Below are 25,475 nucleotides of genomic sequence, written 5' to 3' on the forward strand. Positions count from 1 at the left end.
ATGGGGCTTGATTGCTACAATTGAAAGTTAAGGGGCCTAATTTCACCATTGAACAAAGTTAATGGGGCAAATTGCCACTTTCGCGATTTTGAAAGAAACAATACTCAGTTTGTTATGAATTTATGATCAAAACATAATAATAATAAGATAGAGAACTAAATATCAGAGGTAGACCTGTCAAAATTTGACACGACCTAACAATAATCCAAAATAACCCGTATTGTTCAACCCAGACTCAAAAAAGTCATGGTAAGTTTTTATCATTTAAAATATTAAAATTTTTTAGAAGGAAGTTGTAATTGAATGGAGAAAAACGTCATTGATCTACCCGTTTTTGACCCTATCTTGACTCGAAACTTGTATAAACTTGACCTGTATTTTATCGTACGAGAACCCGAAATTACCTAACTTGTAATTCGCCCGTCTGACTGGTCTAATTAGAGAACTCCATAACACAATGTTTGTGAAGTGCATCGATCTAACAAACACCGATAAATTTACCATAACAAAATCTCGAAGCCTATATCATTCACATAGGCAAATTAAAACTATAACATGTTACTCTATGGCGAAATTCTCAAGATCATACGATACATAATAAGAACACTTGGAATCAATTGATGCTGAATATTGTAGCAGGGTGCTACCACCCTGCAGCAGGTATATCATAAGAGCCGTAACACACCGTAATGGTAAAATTATGATCGGTAAAATTCCTCCTTTTCCAAGCTGCATTTGGATTTTTATGGTCGAATAATGTCCATTGTTCTACCTCTTCAGTCTCGTCATCTTTATTAATCTTCCAAATCAATAGAGTTGGGCACTCTTTCAAAGATGTCAAATAGTATCTTAATATCGTACCTCTCGCGTGCCTCGTGACAAGCTCGATATCTCTAAACGCCTCCAAACTCAAATCAAACGCAATAACGGTTAGCACATTAAAATTATTGATTGTAGTTTGAAGGACCCAATAGATCACCCCATTAACACAAATGCTCTCTTTCCAAAACCAAAAAATGTTGTTGGTCAATGAACTAGGTAAACTTTGATACTCTATCGGGTTCCAATATTTTGATCCGACTGTCAATACCGCGACCATGCTTATAGCATAATCTTCGTTTTCTCTCTTGTGAATAACACACAGAACTTTGAATACCTTATGTACAGGATCAAACCCTAATGCATTCCGAGATAAGATCATAGACTCGTTAGTTATTGCAGAAAGCTGGGTAAATTCCCGGGTTTTTATGTTTAATAGACTGAAACTCGTTGAAAATGGCCTATTCCTAACGAGACAAATTAGGTCGTTGCATATATTGGACGTGAGAGAATAATAATTCATAAGAAAATCAATGAAATATACATCCTTCCCTCTCACAAGAGAGCCAGTTGTTTTGGGGGTATTGTCATCGTTGAGCTCAAATGAGATAATCAATTTTTTCCCCCAAAATCTCGAGCGTAGCGCAAACCCAAGTTTAGGATGTTTATCATACGAAAGAGAGTGTCTAATCAAGAATGCTTGTATTGTTAATGTGGTATACCAGTGTTTGGAAACACGCTTGAATCTCGACAATGACTCTGGTGGCAGCCGCGACAAGATATCAATCTGAATTTCTTCAGGAATGTCTGCATTTGATGCATCAACTTTGCAAGCATCCATAATTCAACTCACAAGATCACTTAATTAAGACGACTGTTATTCGATCAAAACCGCGAAAGAACCAGAAAGAAACAATTAATCAGAACTTTTATTATACGGAGTATACGATTAAGGCAGCCACAAAGTATTTAATGAAATTGTCACATGAAAATTCTATCATATATACTCGGCATCTTTCTATATTATTTTTTGAGGGAGTATATCTTTTTATATTATTGCGTTTCTCTTCAATTAATTCTTTCCTAGTTTCATTACTGTACAATCTCTTGAGATTTGGTTGTTATTAGGGGTGATAACGAGTCGAGTCGAGTCCGAGCTTGGTCTAATTCGGCTAATCGGCTTGCGCTCAAGAACCAAAAATAGAGCTCGAGCCAATTTCGAGCTCACCCGAGCATGTTAAGAATGTGCTCGCTATCAAGCTTGCGAGCTTTAACGAAACTCAAGCTCAAATCGAACCTATATATAATGATAAATTTTTTTATTTTTTTTTCTTCCGATATTTTCAATAACAATGCTCGAAGATTAAATATAAAATATTTGGCAATCGGTGAGATATTTGATATATGTGATACGTGATGATATAATCAAGATAAAATATTTTTATAAAATATGAACAATATCTTATATAATCACACAAGCTTGAGCCACTCGCGAGCTTTTCAAGCCGATCTCGAGCCGAGCACGAGCTCAAGCCGATCTCGCACGACCCGAGCTTTGACCAAGCCTTGATCGAGCCGATCTTAAGTTACTTACGAGATGTCTCGTCTCATTACCACCCCTAGTTATTGCGCAATGGGAACCCAACCACAACCTTTGATGTGCAATGGGTAAACCCTCGGATATACATGATAGCGTGCAAACCATGTATAGCAGGTAAGCCACCCGAGAGTGACAAGCTTGAATTCTAGAAGGCATGGACTCAGGCCATAAATACTCCACAAGATTGCTCTTGAACCTAAGTCTTCTGAAAATTTCATACAAATTATAATCACTAGACTTCATCATTGCAGATTTCTATGGTTTAGTTTATATGTAATTTCGTCGCAGACAACTAGATATCTTTTTTTTTTTTTTCATTCACATATGCAAATATCAATTCTTTGGTATAAAAGTACTCCTAAATATAAGCCTTTACGCGAAAGCATTTTCAGCTTTCTGCACCAATGTTACCCGATACATCGATCCCCACTGCCGTGCTTACCTACATACTTGCTATGCAGAAATTGAAGCACATAGGAAAAGAAAATTCCCTCAGACAACAATAACAGTAAATGGCGATTTAGGGGGCTCAAGTCGCTCCCTCCCAGAGCGATTTAAGTCGAGGTTTGGCTGCCATTAATTTGATATCATAAACTTGAGGTTTGGCTGCCATTAACTCACACCTTGGGTATGGTCGCTGAGCGGGTGAATGACTTTTATCCGAGCCTAGGTTCGATGATGACGTGGACCCATTTTGGATAAATACTTTGAAATAACACTCATCTCGTTAATTTGTTTGCGTTTGAGCCCCATTTTGGAAAAAAATTTATGGGGCCAGATGTACATAGCCTTGCCGATACAGTCTATTTAAGGACATTCCTAATAAATATTGCATCGAGAATTACATTGAATGACTACTACTTCACATTAAAAAGAGGGGCGACCATTTAGTCTCATCAAAGTATGGTACCCAAAAACTAAATCACATTTACTCAGGCCATACTGCCTGCTGCAACAAATCATAGCATCAAAATAAGAGGTTTTGCACTCCATAAATCATTACATTAACAAATTAAAGTTTTTAAACTAAAATCTCGGAAGTCAACAACACTACTGATAATCAAAGTCAAATGAGGATAATATGAGAGATACAGAGTGTTACTCTAAGGCGAATTTCTCAAGATCATACCATTTATACGGAGACCAAGACACATCTTTTGGGACATTTACAAAATCTCGAAGCGAAACTTCATTACTTCGTACCTGACGTAGCAGGATGCTACCTCCTGCAACACAATTCCAACGACTACCGTAATTCAAGTTTTTGGGAAAACCATGTGCAATAAAACTTCTCCAATTCCAAGCAACATTCGGATTTTTATTGTTAAACAATGTAAACTGTTGTATCTCATCACCTTCTTCCTTCCAAACGAACAAAGTCGGGCACCCTTTTAAGGATGTCAAATAGTACTTGAATGTCCCACCATCCTCGCCAAACAGCTCGTAATCTCTAAACGTCTCGTGATTCAAATCAAAAGCAACAACGGTTAACATAATAGCATTTTGATCAATTTTAGTTTCATTGACCCAATAAATCACTCCATCAAGACAAAAGCTATTGTTGCTACTCCAATAAATCGAGTCCTCAGTCACCGAACAAGGTAAACATTCATACTCAATTGGTTTCCAATTTTTCGTTCCAAGAGTCAATATCGCGGCCTTGGTCCCACACCCTTTGCTTCGATCATTAATACTCAGAACCTTGAATACCTTATTTACAGGATCAAACCCTAATGCATACCAAAATCTCATTAATGGATCCGCATACTCATCCATAGTCATTGCTGGAAGCCGGATATAATCTTGAGTTCTTACGTTTAAAAGAACGACACTCCTTGAAGAGTTATTAAAAAGACAAATGAGGTCATTGCATATATTAGAGTTGTAATAGTAATGATCGGTCATGAGACGATGATGAAATATTCCGATACCCTATTATTACCTCCTCAAGTACTCGTCTCTCTTCCGCCGCCTATAAAACTATTATAAGTCAGGTCGAATGAGATAATTTTGTTCCATCTCAAAACCGTATTGTTTTCCAGTGCCAGTGCCACAAAGGCAAGTTTTGAATGTTTATCATATGAACTAGAGTGTTTAAGCAAGAATGCTTGTATGGTTAATGTATCATTCCAGTGTTTCGAAACACACTTGCATCTCGACAATGACTTGGATGGCAGCCTCGACAAGATATCAATCTGAATTTTTTCAGGAAAGTCTGCAGATGATACATCGCTCACATTAAACGTTAAACCTCGCAAGATCACTCGACTAAGACGGTTGTAAAACTCGCAAGATAATTTAACTAAGGCGGTTGCTATTTCCATCATGACCGCGAAAGGATACGAAAAGCGACAATACTCAAATTAAGGCAGTCAAAAAGGGTATTTGTACTAGGTATGGCAATGAGACCGTATTTTAAAAGTATCCTAATTCCCTTTCCTAGTCCTTTGAGGATTCTAACTACTTACCTTTTTTTTTTTTTTTTTGATGACGAGGAGGTTGGATCCTCCCCGGATACAGGACCCCACCCTGCTAGGCGCCTGTACCATGTGAGTTCTTTCCCGCGGGGATTATTCCCTCTCCGGGCGTCAGGTCCCCAGGAAAGTGTTCATCTAGGGAATCGAACCCAGGCCCTCGCAATTCCTCCTTAGGAGGCTTTGAGGTTACCCTGGAATTCCACTAGACTCACAATTATTCTAACACAATTCGGAATTATCAGAAATCAATAGTTTTGTTATTATATCCTATATACCGCAAGACAACACTTTCCTAAAATTGGACAATTATTATCAATAAACATCGGACAGTCAGATTTGTAGGAAACCCTAATAGGAATAAATATAATAGTTGGGCCTCAACCATTTGGTTGAGATGATTCATCGCTGTTAAATTAAAAATTTCGATATGATATTCTGATTCTCTAAACTGCCTTCAATCCGACAAATAGGGACAATCCGACAATTAAAGTGATAAAAGTTTTTACCTTGTTGATTATCAACGTCAAATGGGGACAATCCGACAATATAGTCTGACTGTTTTCTGTTACCTATAGACGGCTGATCCAATAATTCTGACCATTACAATCTAAGAAAATAATAAATCAGTACTGTAATTATTAACAAAGTGTATAAAACTAAAATCTCGAAAGTCGCCAGCGTTACTGATAATTTAACTGTCTCTCGAAAAATTCCATGACAATCTCCAACTTCATAAGTAACACATTTAAAGCTATAGCATGTTACTTTAAAGCGAAATTCTCAAGATCGTAGGACGAATACAAATAACATCCGGAATTAGTCGATCCACGACATTGTAGTAGCAGGATGCTACCTCCTGCACTAGTTATCCCATGATAAGGGTAAGGTACCATTATAGGAATATTATGATTAGTTAAATTCCTCATTTTCCAAGCAGCATTCGGATTTTTATGGTTAAATAATGTCCATTGTTCTACATCACTTTTCGTCTTCCAAATAAACAGAGTAGGGCACTCTTTCAAAGATGTCAAATAGTATTCGAATATCCTATCTCTCACGGGTGTCCTGACAAGCTCGTATTGTCTGGACACCTCACGATTCAAATCAAAAGCAATAACGGTTAGCACGATAACATTATTTAATGTATTTTCATGGACCCAATAAATCACTCCGTCATGACAAAGGGTATTGGTGCTAGTCCACCACGGCAATTTCTTGATCACCGAACCAGGTAAACTTTCACCCTCTATTGGCTTCCAATACTTCGATCCAACAGTCAATATCGCGGCCTTGGTTCTCGTACAATTTTTGCTTGTGCTTTCGTTAATAATACTCAGAACTTTGAAAACCTTAAGTACTGGATCAAACCCTAATGCGTACCAAGATCTGAAATCACTCATATCAGACTTCATAGTTATTGCAGGAAGACGGATAAAATCCTGAGTATTAATGTTTAAAAGACAGACACACGTTGAGGATGGAATATAGAGGCAAATGAGGTCGTTGCATATATTGGACATGTAAAAATGATCACGCGTAAGAAAATAAGACAAATGCACATCCTGCAGTCTGATCCAACTCCCGTTCACAGTCATAATCGTTGTTTTCGGGGTGTTGTCATCATTGAGCTCGAATGACAAAACCGACTCGTTCCCCCAAGTGATCGAGCGTGCCACAAAAGCAAATTTTGAATGTTTATCATACGAACGAGAGTGTTTAACCAAGAATGCTTGTATGGTTAATGTATCACTCCAGTGTTTCGAAACACACTTGCATCTCGACAATGACTCGGGAGGCAGCCTCGACAGGATTTCAATCTGAATGTCTTCAGGAATGTCTGCATTTAAAACATCACTCGTATTGTACTCCCGTCTTTTATCTCCACTTTCAATCTTTTGCTCTACAATCAACTCCATGGAACTATCAACTTTGCTAGTAACCAGAATTCAACTCACAAGATCACTTAACTAATTAACACGGTTTTTGTTCAATCAAAACCGCAACAGAACATTAAAAGAAACAGAACTCGAAATTTATAATTAAGAAAGCCACAAAGGGTATTTGGCTATTTGTATCCTATTTCCCTGTCCTAGTTCTTTTAGAATTCTGCTTCTTTCGTTAATTATTCTAACACAATTCAGAAACCGATAATTCTGGTATGATCCTATATATACCGCAAATCAATACTCTCCGAAAATTAATGGACAATCACAAATTCTTGTATAAAGCGAACCTACACAAGTATTAAGGTGAGTCGGCCGTTACCTAAAGCATTTTCAGCTTTCCATACCGATGTTTTCCAATCCATAAATATCCCAATTATTATACACGGCCGCGCTTGCCTACATACTCGATTGATATATTCCTATAAATAATATCTCAAATTCTTGGACAGTGTGTACTGAATGCATTAGCTTCATCATCAAAAAACTACAGGTAATGAAACTAATAAGAAAGCAAATTTCCCTAAACCAAAATAAATATTGCACCGAGAATTGCATCAAATAAAAGAGACGCAATCATTTTTATTCATTCTAATCCGGAACCAAAGATCGAACAGAATAATCTTTGGGTTTTTTTGCATTATACAACAGTAATTCAATCTAAGAAGGCGAATCATTGTTGTAACAATGCAGTTTGACCTTGTAGTCCATCAAAGTCAAATGCAGATAATATAAAGAGTAAATTATCAATTACACTTATACTTAATCTAATTTTTTAAACTTACTCCCAGGTTAATTTTTTCTTTTCTAAATTTATGAATAAAGTTTGACCCTTAAAATATAAAAGTTACATAAATTTGGACTATACGATTAAAGTTACACTACTTGTGATGAAAGTTGCACTATTTAGGACTAAACACGAAAAGGAACACTACTTTAAAACATAGTATGTGAAATCATACAAAGAGTATTTAGCTATTTGTACAGTATCCTAATTTCCTATGTTTCCTTTTAGAATTATATCCCTTACCTTAATCAAACCCGGGGTATATGTTTCATTCAGGGAATTAAAATGATCAAAAATTTTACCTTGCGAAAATGACCATCAATGTCAAATGGGGATAATCCGACAATACAAGAATGATCGGAGTATATATTACTCCACAGCGAAAATTCTCCACTTTACTCGAATATATGTGAACACTATTTTAAGCACAAATGCAACATAAAATCTTAAATTGCATTTACAACACTGTAGTGAAAAAATATAAAACATGTATAGCATATTACTCTATGGCAAAATTCTCGAGATCATACGATAAATACTCAGAACACTCGGAATTAATCGATTTCCAATATTGTAACAGGAGGATGCCACCACCTGCAACAGGTGTATCATCAGAAGAAGAGGCATAAGGTACCGGTATGGGAAAATTATGATTAGTAAAATTCCTCATTTTCCAAGTCGCATTGATTTTTATGGTTAAATAATGTCCATTGTTCTACCTCTTCGGTGTCACCATTTTTAATATTCCAAATGAACAGAGTTGGACGCTCTTTCAAAGATGTCAAATAGTATCTAAATGTCCTATCTCGCATGGGTGTTTTGACAAGCTCGTAATCTCGAACGCCCCTTGATTCGGATCATAAGCAAAAACGGTCAGCACAATAATATCATCGATTGTATTTTTATGGACCCAATAAATCACTCCATCAAGACAACGGCTATTGGTGGTACTCCGCCAAGCCAAGCTCTTGGTCAATGAACTTGGAAAACATTTGTAGTCTATTGGGTTCCAATAGTTCGATCCAATAGTTAAAATCGCGGCGTTGGTACACTCTTTGCTTGTGATGCGTCCATAAGTTATACTCAGAACTTTGAATACCTTGTGTACAGGATCAAACCCTAATGCATACCAATATTTGGAAGTACTCCTCGCGTACTTCTTAGTTATTGCAGGAAGCTTGATAAAATCCCGGGTTTTTATGTTTAAAAGACCGATAAAAGTTGAATTTGGATTAAAGAGACAAATTAGGTCGTTGCATATATTGGACATGTATAAATAATTACGTATAGGAAAATCAGTGGAAGATAAATTCTTCCCTCTGATCAAAGAGTCAGGTTTTTTTGGCTTTGCCACAGGCAAAGTCGTCGTTTTGGGGGTGTTGTCATCGTTAAGCTCGACTGAGATAACATAGTTTTGTCCCCAAATACTCGAGCGTGCCACAAAAGCAAGTTTTGGGTGTTTATCATATGAACGAGAGTGTCTAACCAAGAACGCTTGTATGGTTAATGTATCATCCCAGTGTTTCGAAACACACTTGAGTCTCGACAATGACTTGGATGGCAGCCTCGTCAAGATTTCAATTTGAATTTCTTCAGGAATGTCGTCTACATCAGATGCAGCACCCGTATTGCATTCCCGTCTTTTATCTTTGCCTTCAATCTTTTGCTCTACATTCAACTCCATGGAAATATTTTAATCAAAGTATGTGTATGTGAAGACGTTATAATTAAGGCCGCCACAAAAGGTTTTTGACTATTTGTACAATGAAGAAACTCTGGTACTATTATATTTTTGTGGACACCAGCGCAGCAGAGGCCCAACACGGGTTATTCACGCTTCCGCACAAGTCACAACATACAATATCCTAGTCCTTTTAGAAATTATATATCCCTTACCTTAATTATTCTAACACAACTCGGAAACCGAAAATTTTGTTATATATATCCTATATTCCTATATATACCGCATAATAATACTTTCCTAAAAATCAATTGAGAACTAAAAATATTATGGACACAATCATGATCAATCGACTGCGTGCAGACTTATAGAAAACCCGACGTCTAAAAGTCATATGAAAATCTGATTTTAAAAATTCGACATCTAAATGTCATTCACAAGAGATCAGTACATAACAAAATCATTACAGCATTTCATGACTTCTACAACTGTGAGGCAAAAAGAAATCGGATGTACGCAACTTCCCCTTGTGTTAACTGTTAACGACACAATCAAAGGTGTCTGAATAATCCATAATAAAAATTGGATTGAGAAATATTGCATTGATAGATTACCGTCTCACATGAAAAAGAAGGCGAACAAGTTTAGTCGGCTATTATATTTTCTATTATCGCAACTTGGAACTGAATTACAATAAATTCTTGGCTCCATTTGAAGTGGAACGAACCCCAGGCAAAAAATACACGAGAAATGGGAATGACATTAAAAAAAATATATTATGAGTAAAACTATGAAATACAATTAGGTATCAAAATCTCGAACCTTAACATTCACAAAGGAAAATGGGACATAAAACGATATATATGAAAACTAAAATATGTTACTCTACAGCGAACTTCTCAAGATCATACAATAAATACCAAGAATACTCGGAATTAATCCATTTTGAATATTGTAGCAGGGTGCTACTTCCTGCAACAGTTGCTGCCGCATGAACCTCGTGAGGTACCCCTATGGAAAAATTATTAGTAAAATTCTTCTTCTTCCAAATCGCATTCGTATTTTTATGGTTAAATAATGTCCACTGTTCAACCTCATCAGTCTCATCAAATTGCATATTATTCCAAATGAAGAGAGTCGGGCACTTTTTCAAAGATGTCAAATAGTATTGTCTTTGGCTTTTTATGGGTGTCGTGACAAGCTCGTTATCTCTGAACGCCTCGCTACTCAAATCAAAAGCAACAACGGTTAGCACAATAAAATCACCGAAACAATTGGTTGTATTTTGATGGACCCAATAAATCACTCCATTAAGACAAAGGCTATCGGTGATACTCCGCAAAGCCAACTTCTTAGTCTCTGAGCTAGGTAAAGATTTTAAGTCTATCGGGTTCCAATATTTCGATCCAACAGTCAGTATCGCGGCCTTGGTAGTATACCCTTTGCTTGTGCTTCGGTAAATACTACACAGAACTTTGAATACCTTTTGTACAGGATCAAACCCTAATGCATACCCAAATCTGAATCGATCACCCGACTTAATAGTTATAGCAGGAAGACGGATAAAATCCCGGGTTTTTATGTTTAAAAGACCGACACACGTTAAAAATGGATGAAAGAGACAAATTAGGTCGTTGCATATATTGGACTTGTAAAAATTACTCATAACAAAATTAGTGAAATAAACATCCTGTCCTCTGATCCGAGGGGTAGCTGTTTTGGGGGTGTTGTCATCGTTGAGCTCGTATGAGATAACCGAGTCTTTACTCCAACAAGTCGAGCGTTCCACAAAAGCAAGTTTCGGATGTTTATCATATGAACGAGAGTGTTTAAGCAAGAATGCTTGTATGGTTAATGTATCATTCCAGTGTCTCGAAACACACTTGAATCTTGACAATGACTTGGGTGGCAGCCGCGACAGGATATCAATCTGAATTTCTTCCGTAATGTCTGTATTTGATGCATTGCTCGTATCGCACATCCGCCTTTTAACTCTGCCTTTAACCTTTTGCTCGACATTCATCTCCATGGAACTATCAAATACTCGAGTAACCGTGATTGAAGTATTTGAATGAGAACTTTAATTATATACGATCGAAGTATTTGAATGAGATTATCACATGAAAATTCTATCATATATACTCCGAATCTTTTTAAATTATATTGAGTTTATCTCTTCAATTATTTCTTTCCTAGTTTCATTCGTATACAATCTCTTTAATTACTTCTGTGGTTCAATTTGGAAATTTATGGCTAAATGAGGGTATTTGGCAAAATAATTGGGATTTCGGAGTTGGTTTTAAACTATTTGGATCAATAGGTCCACGTCACTAATTTTATTTTTTATTTTTTCAAATTTTAGGTAAAACCGTCAATTAAGGTAGCGGCTTTATTGTTGTTATTCATAACATTAATAGCCGTGTATTTATAAGATTTTTACAATGGAAAAGCCGCTAGTTAGACCAGCGGCTTTATCCCTCGTCAGACTAATAGAAGCTATATCATACGCATTACGCAAATAGAAGCTATAAATATTATACCGGTAAACCATGACATCGTACGCGCCACACGTTAGGAAATTGACATTGCAATCGCAACTGACATGGCGATATTACGACAAATACAATTGCAATATTTCAACATAATACAATGGCGGGCAATAAGCTACTTCCTCTATATTACGAAAACAATACATAAAGGATCCATCTTTTTAGAACAGAGGTAGTGTCTTCTACTGTAGTGATTACATTAATTTCATCATCAAAAACTCATCACTGTTGTTGCTACTCCAATAATGCGAAATAACAAATCATGTTACGCTGTCTAATAGATTTAATAAATATGTTGACTTATAATTTGCTTATTAACTCTGTTTGATATGATATTCTGCTTTTTTGTTAGTACGAATGCTATTGTTTAGCCGCTTTCTACGAAATTTTCATTATCGACCATTTGGTGCAATTCTCGTCACAATTTTCAAGGGTCGTTGTTAGTACGAACGCTATTGTTGTTGACATGTGAGTAAGGTTGCATCCCTCTTTGGACTTGACGTATAATGATGAATGGTTAATGTAGTATTCCAGTGTTTCGATACACACTTGAATCTTGACAATGAGTTATGAGTTGAGTGGCAGCCTTGACTAGATTTCAACCTTCATTTCTTCAGGAATTTCATCACTCGTAATTTGTCTCTTTAGATTCTATGTGGAGTGAATCATCCTGGTATTTGATGTATGATCTTGAGAATTTTATATATTACTCCACAGCAAAATTCTCAAGATCATACATCAAATACCAGGATGCTCCACTTTACTCGAATATATGTGAACACTATTTTAGGCACAAATGCAACATAAAATCTTAAATTGCAATTACAACACTGTAATGAAATAAATATAGAACGTGTATAGCATATTACTCTATAGCAAAATTCTCAAGATCATACGATAAATACCCAGAACACTCGGAATTAATCGATTTCCAATATTGTAACAGGAGGATGCCACCACCTGCAACAGGTGTATCATCAAGAGGAAGAGCCATAAGGTACCGGTATGCGAAAATTATGATTAGTAAAATTCCTCATTTTCCAAGCTGCATTCGGATTTTTATGGTTAATTAATGTCCATTGTTCTACCTCTTCGGTGTCCCTATTTTTAATCTTCCAAATAAACAGAGTTGGGCGCTCTTTCAAAGATGTCAAATAATATCTGAATGTCCTGTCTTGCATGGGTGTTTTGACAAGCTCGTAATCTCTGAACGCCTCGCAGTTCAGATCATAAGCAAAAACGGTCAGCACAATAACATCATCGATTGTATTTTTATGGACCCAATAAATCACTCCATCAAGACAACGGCTATTGGTGGTACTCCGCCAAGCCAAGCTCTTGGTTAGTGAACTAGGAAAACATTTGTAGTCTATTGGGTTCCAATAGTTCGATCCAATAGTCAAAATCGCGGCATTGGTACACTCTTTGCTTGTGATGCGTCCATAAGTCATACCCAGAACTTTGAATACCTTGTGTACAGGATCAAACCCTAATGCATACCAATATTTGAAAGATCTCACATACTTCTTAGTTATTGCAGGAAGCTTGATAAAATCCCGGGTTCTTATGTTTAAAAGACCGATAAAAGTTGAATTTGGATTAAAGAGACAAATTAGGTCGTTGCATATATTGGACATGTATAAATAATTACTCATAGGAAAATCAGACGAAGATAATTTCTTCCCTCTGATCAAAGAGTCAGTTGTTTTTGGCTTTGCCACAGGCAAAGTGGTCGTTTTGGGGGTGTTGTCATCGTTAAGCTCGAATGAGATAACATAGTCTTGTCCCCAAATACTCGAGCGTGCCACAAAAGCAAGTTTTGGGTGTTTATCATATGAACGAGAATGTCTAACCAAGAATGCTTGTATGGTTAATGTATCATCCCAGTGTTTCGAAACACACTTGCATCTCGACAATGACTTGGATGGCAGCCTCGTCAAGATTTCAATTTTAATTTCTTCAGGAATATCGTCTGCATCAGATGCAGCACTCGTCTTGCAGTGCTCTACATTCAACTCCATGGAACTATCAACTATGCTAGTAACTAGAATTCAACCCACAAGACCACTTTATTAAGACGGTTTAAATTCAATCAAAATCGCAACAGAACACGAAAAGGAACACAATATTCAAAACTTATTTTGATCAAAGTAATTGTGTTTATGTGAAAACGTTATAATTAAGGCAGCCACAAAGGGTTTTTGACTTATTTTACAATGAAGAAACCCTAGTACTATTATATTTTGTGGACACCGGCGCAGCAGAGGCCCAACATCCAACACGGGGTGGCCCATGCTTCTGTACAACATATAATATCTTAGAATTATTATATCCCTTACCTTAATTATCTAACACAATTTGGAAACCGATAAAATTCTGTAATATATCCTATATAGACCGCAAAATAACACTTTCCTAAAATCAATTGAGAACTAAATCGAAACTGTCTAAACCGAATTGAATTTAATGGAGTGAATTGAAATGAAATGAATCGAATCGAAATAAGAGTTGATTTGTGAAGAAAAGAGTTGAACGAATGAATGAAATTGAACTAAACTAACTGAATAGAGCTGAACCGAACTGAATTGAAATAAGCTGACTTGATTCATTGACAAGAGATCACGTGAAAGCTAATTTAATACACGGTTTTAATAAAAAAAAACATTAAAAATAAAGTTCGTATTTTTTTTTTGTTCCAACGAAGCGCGCACTTAGTCGCATTACAATAGAGAGGAGGAGGAATCGAACCTGGGACCAATTGTCCACAATACCTCCGTCCATAAAGTTCGTATTTATGTACTCCTATATGACATTATATTTCACAAGCTCTTAAAACTTTTAGGAAAAATAAATGCCTTGAAAAACAATAACAAAATTACCACAGCATCACATGGACTTCTACAAGTGTGAGGTAGGAAATCGGATGTACTCATGTACACACCTTCCGCTTGTGTTAACGACACAATCAACGGTGTCTGAATAATCCATAATAAAAATTTGATTGAGAATGAAATTGCATTGATAGATTACCGTCTCACATGAAAAAGAAGGCGAACCTATCAAAATCTCGAATCTTAACATTCACATAGGCAGATGGGAATAACATAAAATGATATACGAGTATATGAAAACTATAATTCAGTATGTTCCTCTATGGCGAACTTCTCAAGATCATACAATAAATACCAAGAATACTCGGAATTAATCAATTTCGAATATTGTAGCAGGGTGCTACCTCCTGCAATAGTCGCCCCTTGAGCGCCGTAAGGTATCACTATGGGAATTTTTTTAGTAAAAATCCTCTTCTTCCAAGCTGCATTCGGATTTTTATGGTTAAATAATGTCCATTGTTCTACCCCATCAGTCGCATCATATTGCATTTTCCAAATTAATAGAGTTGGGCGTTCTTTCAAAGATGTCAAATAGTATCGTCTATGATTTATGGGTGTCGTGACAAGCTCGTTATCTTTGAACGCCTCACGATTCAAATCAAAAGCACCAACAGTTAGCACAATAGAATTACTGATTCTATTTTGGTAATGGACCCAATAAATCACTCCATTAAGACAAAGGCTATTGGTAATACTCCACAAAGGCGAGTTCTTAATCAGCGAGCTAGGTAAAGATTTTAAGTCTACTGGGTTCCAATATTTCGATCCAACAGTGAGTATCGCGGCCTTGGTAGTACACTCTTTGCTTCCACTTTGGTAAATACTACACAGAACTTTGAATACCTTCTGTACAGGATCAAACCCTAATGCATACCAAAATCTGAATAGATCCACAGGCTTGGTAGTTATAGCAGTAGTTATAGCAGGAAGACGGATAAAATCCCGGGTTTTTAGGTTTAAAAGACCGACACACGTTGAAAATGGATCAAAGAGACAAATTAAATAGTTGCATATATTGGACTTGTAAAATGAATTACCCATAAGAAATTCAGTGTAATATACATCATGTCCTCTGACTCGAGACGTAGTTGTTTTCTTCTTTGCTACACTCGTGATCGTGATTTTGGGGGTGTTGTCATCGTTGAGCTCGTATGAGATAACCGAGTCTTTTCTCCAACAAGTCGAGTGTTCCACAAAAGCAAGTTTTGGATGTTTATCATAGGAACGAGAGTGTTTAAGCAAGAACACTTGTATGGTTAATGTATCCTTCCAGTGTTTCGATACACACTTGCATCTCGATAATGATTTCGGTGGCAGCCTTGACAAGATATCAATCTGAATTTCTTCAGGAATGTCTGCATTTGATGTATTCCTCGTATCGCACATCCTCCGCCTTTTGACTCTTCCTTTAACCTTTCGCTCGACATTCATCTCCATGGAACCATCAAATATTCAAGTAACCGTGATTGAACGTTAAAACTTGCAAGATCTTTAATAAAAGACGATTGTTAGTTCGATCAAGACCGAAAAAGAATTGCAAAGGAACAATATTACTCAGAAATTAGTATGATTAAGGCAGCCACGACCCACAAAGGTTATTTATTGAAAAAAAATCATTTGAAATTTGATCATCATACTCCGTAAATTACATACCTAAGTAATAGGTATGTAAGTAGAATTCCTTCGAGTTCCGGCGATTCCGTCAATTTCTTGCGAGGTTGTGTTCACTGTTCAGGCTGGCACGTCGTCGTAAATGGCAATAGGCCAAGTTAATAGAATCGGCAGGGAAAGTGATAGGCGAGGAATCCTACTTTTTTCTTTTTTAACAAACAACTAGTTTTAACACCCGTGCAATGCACGGAATGGTATATGCCATTCATTTGATTTACTTTTACTAAGCTTAAATGACTTTTGTAATGCTGGAAAATTGAGTGGAAATATTATAATTCGTATTATGCAATATCACACATAGTTTACATATTCCATTTGTGGGTGTCTTAGTCAATTGTTTTCCTTTCTATTTTAGTAATAAATTGGTAAATATTTGACCGAACAGAAGGAGTAATCGAAATTAAAGTATCAAAAATACAGTGAGGTTCATTTAACGAAAAGTAATGAAAGTCAAATGATTGATAGAAAAAACATTCAATAGAATCTACTTCATAACAACTCTAAACAATAAGAAAAGGAACCTATATAAAATAAATAGGCCCAACATTAAAATGTACAACCCAAGTTAAAATTAAGATGATTTATTTTTTACAGAGTAAAATGTAATCAATTATGATTAAAGTTGTTTATGGAGATTTGGTGTTTTTGCAAAAAAAATGAACAGTAAACATAAAATATCCAAAAAAAAAAAACTAAATGTACGATATATATCGACGACATTAACGATTGTTGCTTGGTGCGTGGTAGCCTTTGTAGAGGTCACATGTAATTGTTTCAAGTCGACCCGATCGCAGACTACTCGTTATGACCGAGATGTTGCAACGCATCCGCCCTCATTCAAAGATATGTATAGGCGCTTCGGATCCTCATCCTTTGGGCACCTATCTCCGCACCCCAACTTGATCGTTTTCCTTTTCTACAATAATTTCTACTTCTCAATTCGGATCGCCTTCGATCGTCTCCTCCATCACCTGCCTTAGCTTATCATCCTTTTTTTATACATTCACATGTAAAAGTGAATCAATTTCATGTACGTTATGCATGTTAAGTAAAAAGTAGCATTAGAACAAATCAAAATGAACAATACGTACACTAATAACAAAATAAACTCCCCTTTTACAAGAATAACAAAAATAACAAAAGATGAGAAAGATTATCAAAAGGAGTGACTTACGGAGTAGTAGAATATGAACGAACAACAAACCCTTAAAGAAGATCATGGTGCTCAATCCCTGGTCAAGCACAATCACAAAAAGAAACTGAAATTTAATTTACCGAAAGAAGTAACAAACCCAACAAAAAACACAAGTGTATCCCTACAAAGTTCACGACATGTACACATAAAACATTTCATGTGTATATAAGGTAAAAAGTAGATTCCATAGGATGGGAAATGGTACATATTATGCATATCTCAACTCGAATACAACAATTATACAAACGGAACAATATGAAGATTTTTAATTTGAGTTAGAGAGACGGGAGAAGTCTAAAAATTAAAACCAGGAAATGAAGTGGCTATATACTTCATGCATGCTATTAGAGCATTAATAATATAACGTTTTTTTTATTACATTCATTAATAGGGAGATGAATGGCTTAATGTTGGTTACAAATTCTAAGTAAATGAGGGAAATTGAAAAGGAAATGTGAAATACATAATTCACAAATTAGGGTAGATGAAAGGTAGTAGTGGAGTAAATAGCTCCAAAGTAATAAAATGAACAATTAAAACGTAGAATAGTAAATCAAAGTAAAGAAGAATATTTATAGATTTCAAATCCTGCGTGACATTTTTAAATCCTGCGTGGCATTTCTAAATCCTATGTGGATTTGTCTACATGGAGTTTATAGGTCATTTTAGCCTAGGCTTTTAATAGTATTTTATAGATACTTTGTATAAGTAATGAGTAGACCTGAAAAACGGGTCAATCGGATCGGATTCGACTTAGGTCAATCAGGTACGGGTTGTTCGTGTTTGCAAGGATTCAAGTTAGGTCAAGTCATTTCGGGTTCAGGTCATTTTCGGGTGGGTTGTTATCTAGTTTTGGGGAAAGGTCAAAATGCGACAACAAACATTTGGGTCTAGTTAAATATGGTCACGTCAATTCGGGTTTCGAGTCATATTCATGTCCTCGAGTCGGAGCACGAGTGGGGTTCGGGACGGGTCATTCGAGTCGGGTCGGTTTTGACAGGACTAGTAATAAGATATTCTATGTAACATGTAAGACGTTTCATTCAAGGCCTTTGACCTTTCATGCCAAAAAAATGCCTTTTATTTCTTTTCGAGGCGTTTCTTCATTTAAAAGACCCCAATAAGTAAGGTATTTATAAAAAAAATAAAACTAGTTCAAGTGGAATAGCTCTCTTTTACCAATGACAAAGTGCGTTCATTTAAAACAAAAAAAATGTATTTGTTGCTATTAGGCTAAAACGCTACCAATGAACTTATTTCTACTAGCATATTGGAAATTAAGTAGCAAAATTTACCTGGTACCCCTAAGGTTTAACACTTTCCACGAAATGCCCATTTTTTTTATCCGTAAAACTTTAACTAATCAAAATTTGAGTTTACGAATTCATAAAACGATTTTTTTTCAAATTCGTGTTTACGGAGTATATTACTCTAAAGGCGAACTTCTCAAGATCATACCTTGTATACCAAAACCTAGAATACAATAAGGGAAATATAGACGTTGGTCTTATGTTTGTAACAGTTTCTTTTAATAAGGTAAAGTCAACCATAACAATCAGGGAACAGTTATCAAGAATACAAAACATTAGCTACGCATCAAAATCAACAAGAACACTATAACATGTTACTCTATGGCGAAATTCTCAAGATCATACGATAAATACCAACAACACTCGGAATTAATCTTTTTTGAACATTGTAGCACGGTGCTACCACCTCCAGCAGGTATACACTGAGAGCCGAAAGGCACCTTTATGGGAAAATTAGGAACCGTAAAATTCCTCTTTTTCCAAGCTGCATTCGGATTTTTATGGTTAAATAATGTCCATTGTTCTACCTCTTGAGTCTCATCACCTTTATTAATCTTCCAAATGAACAGAGTTGGGCATTCTTTCAAGGTTGTCAAAAAGTATCCGAGTCTCATATTTCTCGGCCGGTTTCTCGTGACAGCAAGCTCGTTACCTTTGAACGCCTCACGATTCAAATCAAAAGCAACAACGGTTAGCACAATAAAATAATCGGTTGTATATTTAGCGACCCAATAGATGACTCCATTAAGACAAAGGCAATCGGTCCTATACCAATGAAAGTCCTTGGTCATTGAACTAGGTAAACTTTCATCCTCTATTGGCTTCCAATATTTAGATCCAACAGTCAATATCGCGGCCGTGGTTGTAGCACACCCTTTGCTTCTTCTTTCCTTAACATTAATACTCAGAACTTTGAATACATTGTGTACAGGATCAAACCCTAATGCACTCCAAGATATGAACGCGGACTTCATATTTATTTCAGGAAGCTGGATAAAATCGCGGGTTTTTACGTTTATAAGACTGAAACGCTTTAAAGATGGGCTAATGAGACAAATAAGGTCGTTGCAAGTGTTTCGAAACACACTTGCATCTCGACAATGACTTGGGCGGTGGCAGCCTTGACAGGATATCAATCTGAATTTCTTCAGGAACGTCTGCATTTGATGCATCACTCGTATTGGAATTCCGTCCTTTATCTCCGCCTTTAATCTTTTTCTCTACATCCATCTCCATGGAACTATGACTATGCAGCCACGAATAGAGTATTTATATGAGATTCTATCATGAAAATTCTCTCTCTTTAATTATTTCTTTCCTAGTTTCATTCGTATACAATCTCTTTAGTTACTTCTATGGTACAATTTGGAATTTTTCGCTAAATGAGGTTATTTGATAACTAATTGGGATTTTAGGGTTGGTTTTAAATTATTTGAGGTTAGTAGGTCCACAAAAAAATAGTTTAAACGAGTTAACCCCAAGATAAGGACCTGAACTTTCGATTTTTTTCCATTAAGGACCTATACTATATTTTTTTACAGTTAAGGCACTCATTACTATTTGCCGTTAAGTCGATGCCTTAGTTTAGAACACAAATCAAACAAACCCCTTTTGGTTACTTAGACAGACTTAATTTGACGAGTAGAACGCTAAAAGCCTCCCTGTGGATACCATCCCGACTTCCCTAGCTATATTAGTTAGAGACCAGTTGGTTTATTTTTGATAGGTTGCGATAGCCTCATCAAACACGATTTTTGTTCAATCAAAACCGCGACAGAACACTAAAAGGATAAGAACTCGAAACTTATAATAATCAATGTAATTGTGTGTATTTGGCTATTTGTATCCTATTTCCCCGTCCTAGTTCTTTTAGAATTCTACCCATTTCCTTAATTATTCTAACACAATTCAGAAACCGATAATTCTAAAATTAATAGAGAACTAAATATTATAGACAATCACAAATTCTTGTATAAAGCGAACCTACACAAGTATTACGGTAAGTCGGCCGTTACATAAAGCATTTTCAGCTTTCCATACCGATGTTCTCCAATCCATAAATATCCCAATTATTATACACTGCCGTGCTTGCCTACATACTCGATTGATATATTCCTATAAATAATAAACCACTAATAAATAACAACATTCGATGGGAGACACTTCAGGAAATCGATAGTGCGATTGCAACTGAGACTTCGATTTAATAAAAGAGACGCAATCATTTTTATTCATTCTAATCCGGAACCAAAAAACAGAATAATCTTTGGCTTTTTTTGCATTCTACAACCGTAATTCAATCTAAGAAGGCGAATCATTGTTGTAACAATGCAATTTGACCTTGTTGTTCATCAAAGTCAAATGGGGATAATATAAAAGGCTATATATTACTCTACGGCGAACTTCTCCAGGTCATACCACATATACCAATTCCAATACCAAAATAAAGGCTCTGAAGGCTCTACGAAATCTTGAGGCGTTACCTGATGTACCAGGATGCTACTTCCTGCAACACAAGTCCAACGACAGCCGTAATTGAAGATTTTGGGAAAATCATGGGCAATAAAACTCCTCTTATTCCAAGCCACATTCGGATTTTTATGGTTAAACAATGTCCATTGTTGTATCTCATCACTTTCCCAATCCCAAATGAACAGAGTTGGGCACCCTTTTAAGGATGTCAAATAGTAGTACCCGAATGGCCCATCATCTTTGTCAACCAGCTCGTAATCTCTGAACGTCTCGCAATTCAGATCAAAAGCAACAACGGTTAACATAGTACCATAAAGACCAATTTCAGTTTCGTTGACCCAATAAATCACTCCATCAAGACAAAAGCTATTGTTGCTACTCCGTGAGTTCTCGGTCACTGAACAAGGTAAACATTCATACTCAATTGGTTTCCAATATTTTGATCCAACAGTCAATATCGCAGCCGTGGTACAACACCCTTTGCTTAGATCATTAATATTCAGAACCTTGAATACCTTATTTACAAGATCAAACCCTAATGCATACCAAAATCTGAGGAATGAATCCACACATCCCACCTTTATTGCAGGAAGACGGATAGAATCCTGAGTTTTCACGTTTACAAGACCAACCCTCTTTGTAGACTCATTAAAAATACAAACAAGGTCATTGCATATATTGGACAGGTGCTCATGCATGGCAGCGAGACGACGAGTGGAATCCGGCTGATACCCTATTATTACCTCCTCAAAACTCGTCTTTGCCCCATTTTCCCACCTGATAACTACACTCATTGGTGTTGCCTTTGGTACAGTGAAAGGCGTCGTGTTGTGGGTGTTATCGGTCAGCTCAAATAAGAGAATCGAGTTAAATTTTCCAGTCACCGATTGTGCCAGTGCCATAACGGAACGTTTAGAATGTATATTATATGAAAGAGATTGATTAAGTAAGAATGCTTTAATGGTTAATGTATCTTTCCAATGTTTCGATACAAACTTGCATCTTGACAATGACTCGGGTGGCAGCCTTGACAAGATTTCAATCTGAATTTCTTCAGGAATGTCTTCAAATGATGCATCACTCATATTGAACACTAAATGTCACAAGATCACTTGACTATGACGGCTTCTATTTCGATCAAGACCTAGAAAGAATAGAAGAGAAACAACCACGCAAAGATTACTTAACTAAGATGGTTGTTATTATGAACAAGACTGCGAAAGAACAGGAAAAAGACAATTATCAATGCAGAGTAAATTCAGAATCAGACAATAAAAAAAAAAAACTTCTAAAAACATGCTTTCCTTAGTTATTCAAGGAATGGGCAAGGAAACACAACAAAATTATTGGGTCATTACAAGTCTAATAACAACTTTCCTTAGTTATTCTAAATTCAGTAGCCAAAAATTTGAGTGATTTCCGAACATGGTGTTCAGTTTTTTTTTTTTTTTTGGTACAAAATATGTTGTTGACAGTTATTAATTCACAAATCTACCTAAACTCCATCATTAGTAAAGAAATATTTATTTGAGGCGTCAAAAAAGGCTCTTTTGCGGCGTTTTAGCCATAGCAACAAGCCAGCAAATAAGGGGGGCGCAAATAGAAAATGTAATAGCGGCGAAAAAATAACGCCGCAATTAAGACTTTAGTTGCAGGCTTGCAGCTTTTTAATAAAAAAAAAATGCAAATAGTCTTTTTTGCGGCTTTTTTTAAAAAAAAAAATGCCGCAACTAGAGATAGACACTCAAGCTTCCTACACACCTCATATAGCTCGGATTTAAGGTTTTCTTTTTTATTTAAGAAACATCTCATTCATTTGTTTTTTGGCCAGTTTTTTGTGAAAATTTTGACAGCATTTCAAAGCTTCGACATACAAAAAATTAAATTTATACCTGCAATAACAATTTCCAAAAGCAACCAGCTTTAACACCAATTTATACAACGATAACTTTCCCCAATACCATTCCTTACACCACTATGTTTAACAATCACTATCATATTACCATTACCGTAACAAAATACTCCCTCAGTCCCCGTCATTTGTTTACAAGTTCTATTTTTGGGCGTCTCAGTCTTGATTACTGAGAAATTCTTGCGTCCTCTCGGAGGACGTCCGGACGTCCTCCCTACACTCAAAGGAGAATTTTATAATATTTAATTCCCATTTTGCCTTCTTTGTGGGTAGGGAGGACGTCCTCCAGGAGGACGCAAGAATTTCTCATCGTTTACTTTCTATTTTAGGAATGCCTTTTGATGACCAATTTGATCCACTTGTCAACTAATAATTGACGCCCCTTCTTTTCTTTGGTCTTTATGCCAAAATCAAAGATAAACAAATGAGCAGAACGAAGGGAGTATCAAATTAATAACAATGACAAGCGCAAATTCAAAAGAGAGACTAATTAAGCCCCAACCATACGAAGTATAACAAGAGAGACTAGTTAAGCCTCATGATTGGTTTTATATTCTAACAGGAACGATTCCTTCTAGTACTATTTTCGAGCCGATTAAACAAAAAGGGAAGAAGAACAAATTACTACTATTATTAATCGGAAACACAATTACCCAATTAGAATTATAAACCCTAACACAAAAATTAAATCATAACACCAAAAATTACATACCTATTATTCAAGTAATAGGTACGCAAGAAGAATTCCGGCGATTTCTTGCGAGGTTGTGTTCAGGTTGGCGCGCCGTCGTGAAGCGTGGTGGGGGCAGTCGGGCGAAGCTCGGTGGTAAAAGGGGAAGGTAAAGTAAAATAGTGTGATTTTTGGTCAAGACGTTTTAATTCAAGATTTCTAATAATCCCCTTTTTATTTAAGATTATTTAAATTAATTGCAAATTGCAATTATGTCTTATGCTTGGATTGAAGGGAAAAGGGTGGAAAAATTAAGGGAGTAACGGGTTGGGGTTATTTTAGTGAGTTTGGTATGCCGGTGATTATTCATCTAGACAATTTATTACTCTCATCTAAGGACCCACCCTCTCCCATAGGTAATTATTACTAGAGTAATGCATTACTCCCTATATTGAAGAAATATAAAAGCATTTTATACATAATGCACTAATTACATTTTTACCAAACCCGAAAATAAATTACCCCAGTAATAATTCTCTTAGTATTCCAAACTTGAAAATAAGGAACATATTACTTCCTGGATTAAATTGCCCGGTAATTATTTCCCTTAAAACATTACCCTACTAATTATTTCCTTCATTCCAGGCGAGCCCTTAACTTAAATACCTAATTCCATTAGGGTAGGTCTCTTAGGAGACGGTCCCTCAATTAGTTTATTGAGATTGAGAGACTATTTTACAATTTTAAGAAAAAATACTACTAAAAGTAATAAAATAGGTATAAGTGATGATTAAAGATAAAATGGATACATTTATTGTGTAAATAGGTACGAAATTACTGTGTCACGATTGACAATAAAAGGGTCACGAAATATAAATAAAAGATTACGGGAGACGGGTCTCTCAACAGTTTATTGAAAGACCGTCTAACCCAAGTTTTAGTGTTCCGTTTAAAGTAAGAATTTAGGAAGGTAATAAGTAAAGGCGTCAGTAATTGACACGACTCAAAAACCTGACATGAACCAGACGTTGTGACCCATTGAAGTAATTGGGTTGACACGACATGGCACGAAACTTAAATGGCTCGGGTTAGGGTTGATGTCTTTTGACACGAACCAAACACGAATAACGCATTTATTTAAAAATTTTCATAATATATTTGGCTTGATTCAATAATTCAACAAAACAACTTAAAAATTAGCATTTTGATTCCTAATTGTTGGGATGATAGGGTAATAGAAATCGAGAGGAGAGAATTGCATAAGAGTAATTGTCGTATTATCGTTCGTTCGTATCTCAAACAATTACAATGGTGTTGCATTTATACTACTCCAAAGATTCTAAAGATAATATCGTATCTTCTAATAGTAACATAATATACCTTATTCTATAATACTGATATTATTACGATTACTGTATATCACAATATACAGTAATATCTTGTAACATAGGATTATAAAACTAGTTTATTGGGTTAAACGGGTTAGGTGGGTTAAAAA

At 36.0% G+C, this 25,475-nt stretch overlaps 5 protein-coding genes across 5 annotated transcripts; all 5 read right to left on the reverse strand.

The window, feature by feature from the left end:
• Positions 1-643: 643 nt before the first annotated feature.
• Positions 644-1,660, reverse strand: LOC141594550 (putative F-box protein At1g60370). Its single transcript, XM_074414561.1, has one exon. It carries the CDS (start codon positions 1,658-1,660, stop codon positions 644-646), a length of 1,017 nt encoding a protein of 338 aa, XP_074270662.1.
• An 8,527-nt stretch (positions 1,661-10,187) lies between these two features.
• LOC141594551 (putative F-box protein At1g46840) lies at positions 10,188-11,336 on the reverse strand. The gene has a single exon (XM_074414562.1). It carries the CDS (start codon positions 11,334-11,336, stop codon positions 10,188-10,190), a length of 1,149 nt encoding a protein of 382 aa, XP_074270663.1.
• A 1,497-nt stretch (positions 11,337-12,833) lies between these two features.
• LOC141594552 (putative F-box protein At3g52320) lies at positions 12,834-13,877 on the reverse strand. Its single transcript, XM_074414563.1, has one exon. It carries the CDS (start codon positions 13,875-13,877, stop codon positions 12,834-12,836), a length of 1,044 nt encoding a protein of 347 aa, XP_074270664.1.
• A 1,110-nt stretch (positions 13,878-14,987) lies between these two features.
• On the reverse strand, positions 14,988-16,184 carry LOC141594553 (putative F-box protein At1g30930). Its single transcript, XM_074414564.1, has one exon. The coding sequence runs from the start codon at positions 16,182-16,184 to the stop codon at positions 14,988-14,990; it is 1,197 nt and encodes a 398-aa protein (XP_074270665.1).
• Positions 16,185-21,169: 4,985 nt separating this feature from the next.
• On the reverse strand, positions 21,170-24,186 carry LOC141594049 (F-box protein DOR-like). Its single transcript, XM_074414260.1, has 2 exons — positions 24,020-24,186; positions 21,170-22,539 (listed from the first exon to the last, which is right to left on the reverse strand). Exon 2 carries the CDS (start codon positions 22,478-22,480, stop codon positions 21,311-21,313), a length of 1,170 nt encoding a protein of 389 aa, XP_074270361.1. The 5' UTR covers positions 22,481-22,539; positions 24,020-24,186; the 3' UTR covers positions 21,170-21,310.
• Between the last annotated feature and the right edge of the window lie 1,289 nt (positions 24,187-25,475).

The sequence above is a fragment of the Silene latifolia genome, chromosome 8 (genome assembly GCF_048544455.1).
Source record: "Silene latifolia isolate original U9 population chromosome 8, ASM4854445v1, whole genome shotgun sequence".
In the NCBI taxonomy this organism is placed as follows: domain Eukaryota; kingdom Viridiplantae; phylum Streptophyta; class Magnoliopsida; order Caryophyllales; family Caryophyllaceae; genus Silene; species Silene latifolia.

Coding starts and splice junctions, on each gene's coding strand:
- LOC141594550 (XM_074414561.1), bottom strand. CDS start 1,660: ATGGATGCTTGCAAAGTTGATGCATCAAATGCAGACATTCCTGAAGAA.
- LOC141594551 (XM_074414562.1), bottom strand. CDS start 11,336: ATGGAGATGAATGTCGAGCAAAAGGTTAAAGGCAGAGTTAAAAGGCGG.
- LOC141594552 (XM_074414563.1), bottom strand. CDS start 13,877: ATGGAGTTGAATGTAGAGCACTGCAAGACGAGTGCTGCATCTGATGCA.
- LOC141594553 (XM_074414564.1), bottom strand. CDS start 16,184: ATGGAGATGAATGTCGAGCGAAAGGTTAAAGGAAGAGTCAAAAGGCGG.
- LOC141594049 (XM_074414260.1), bottom strand. CDS start 22,480: ATGAGTGATGCATCATTTGAAGACATTCCTGAAGAAATTCAGATTGAA.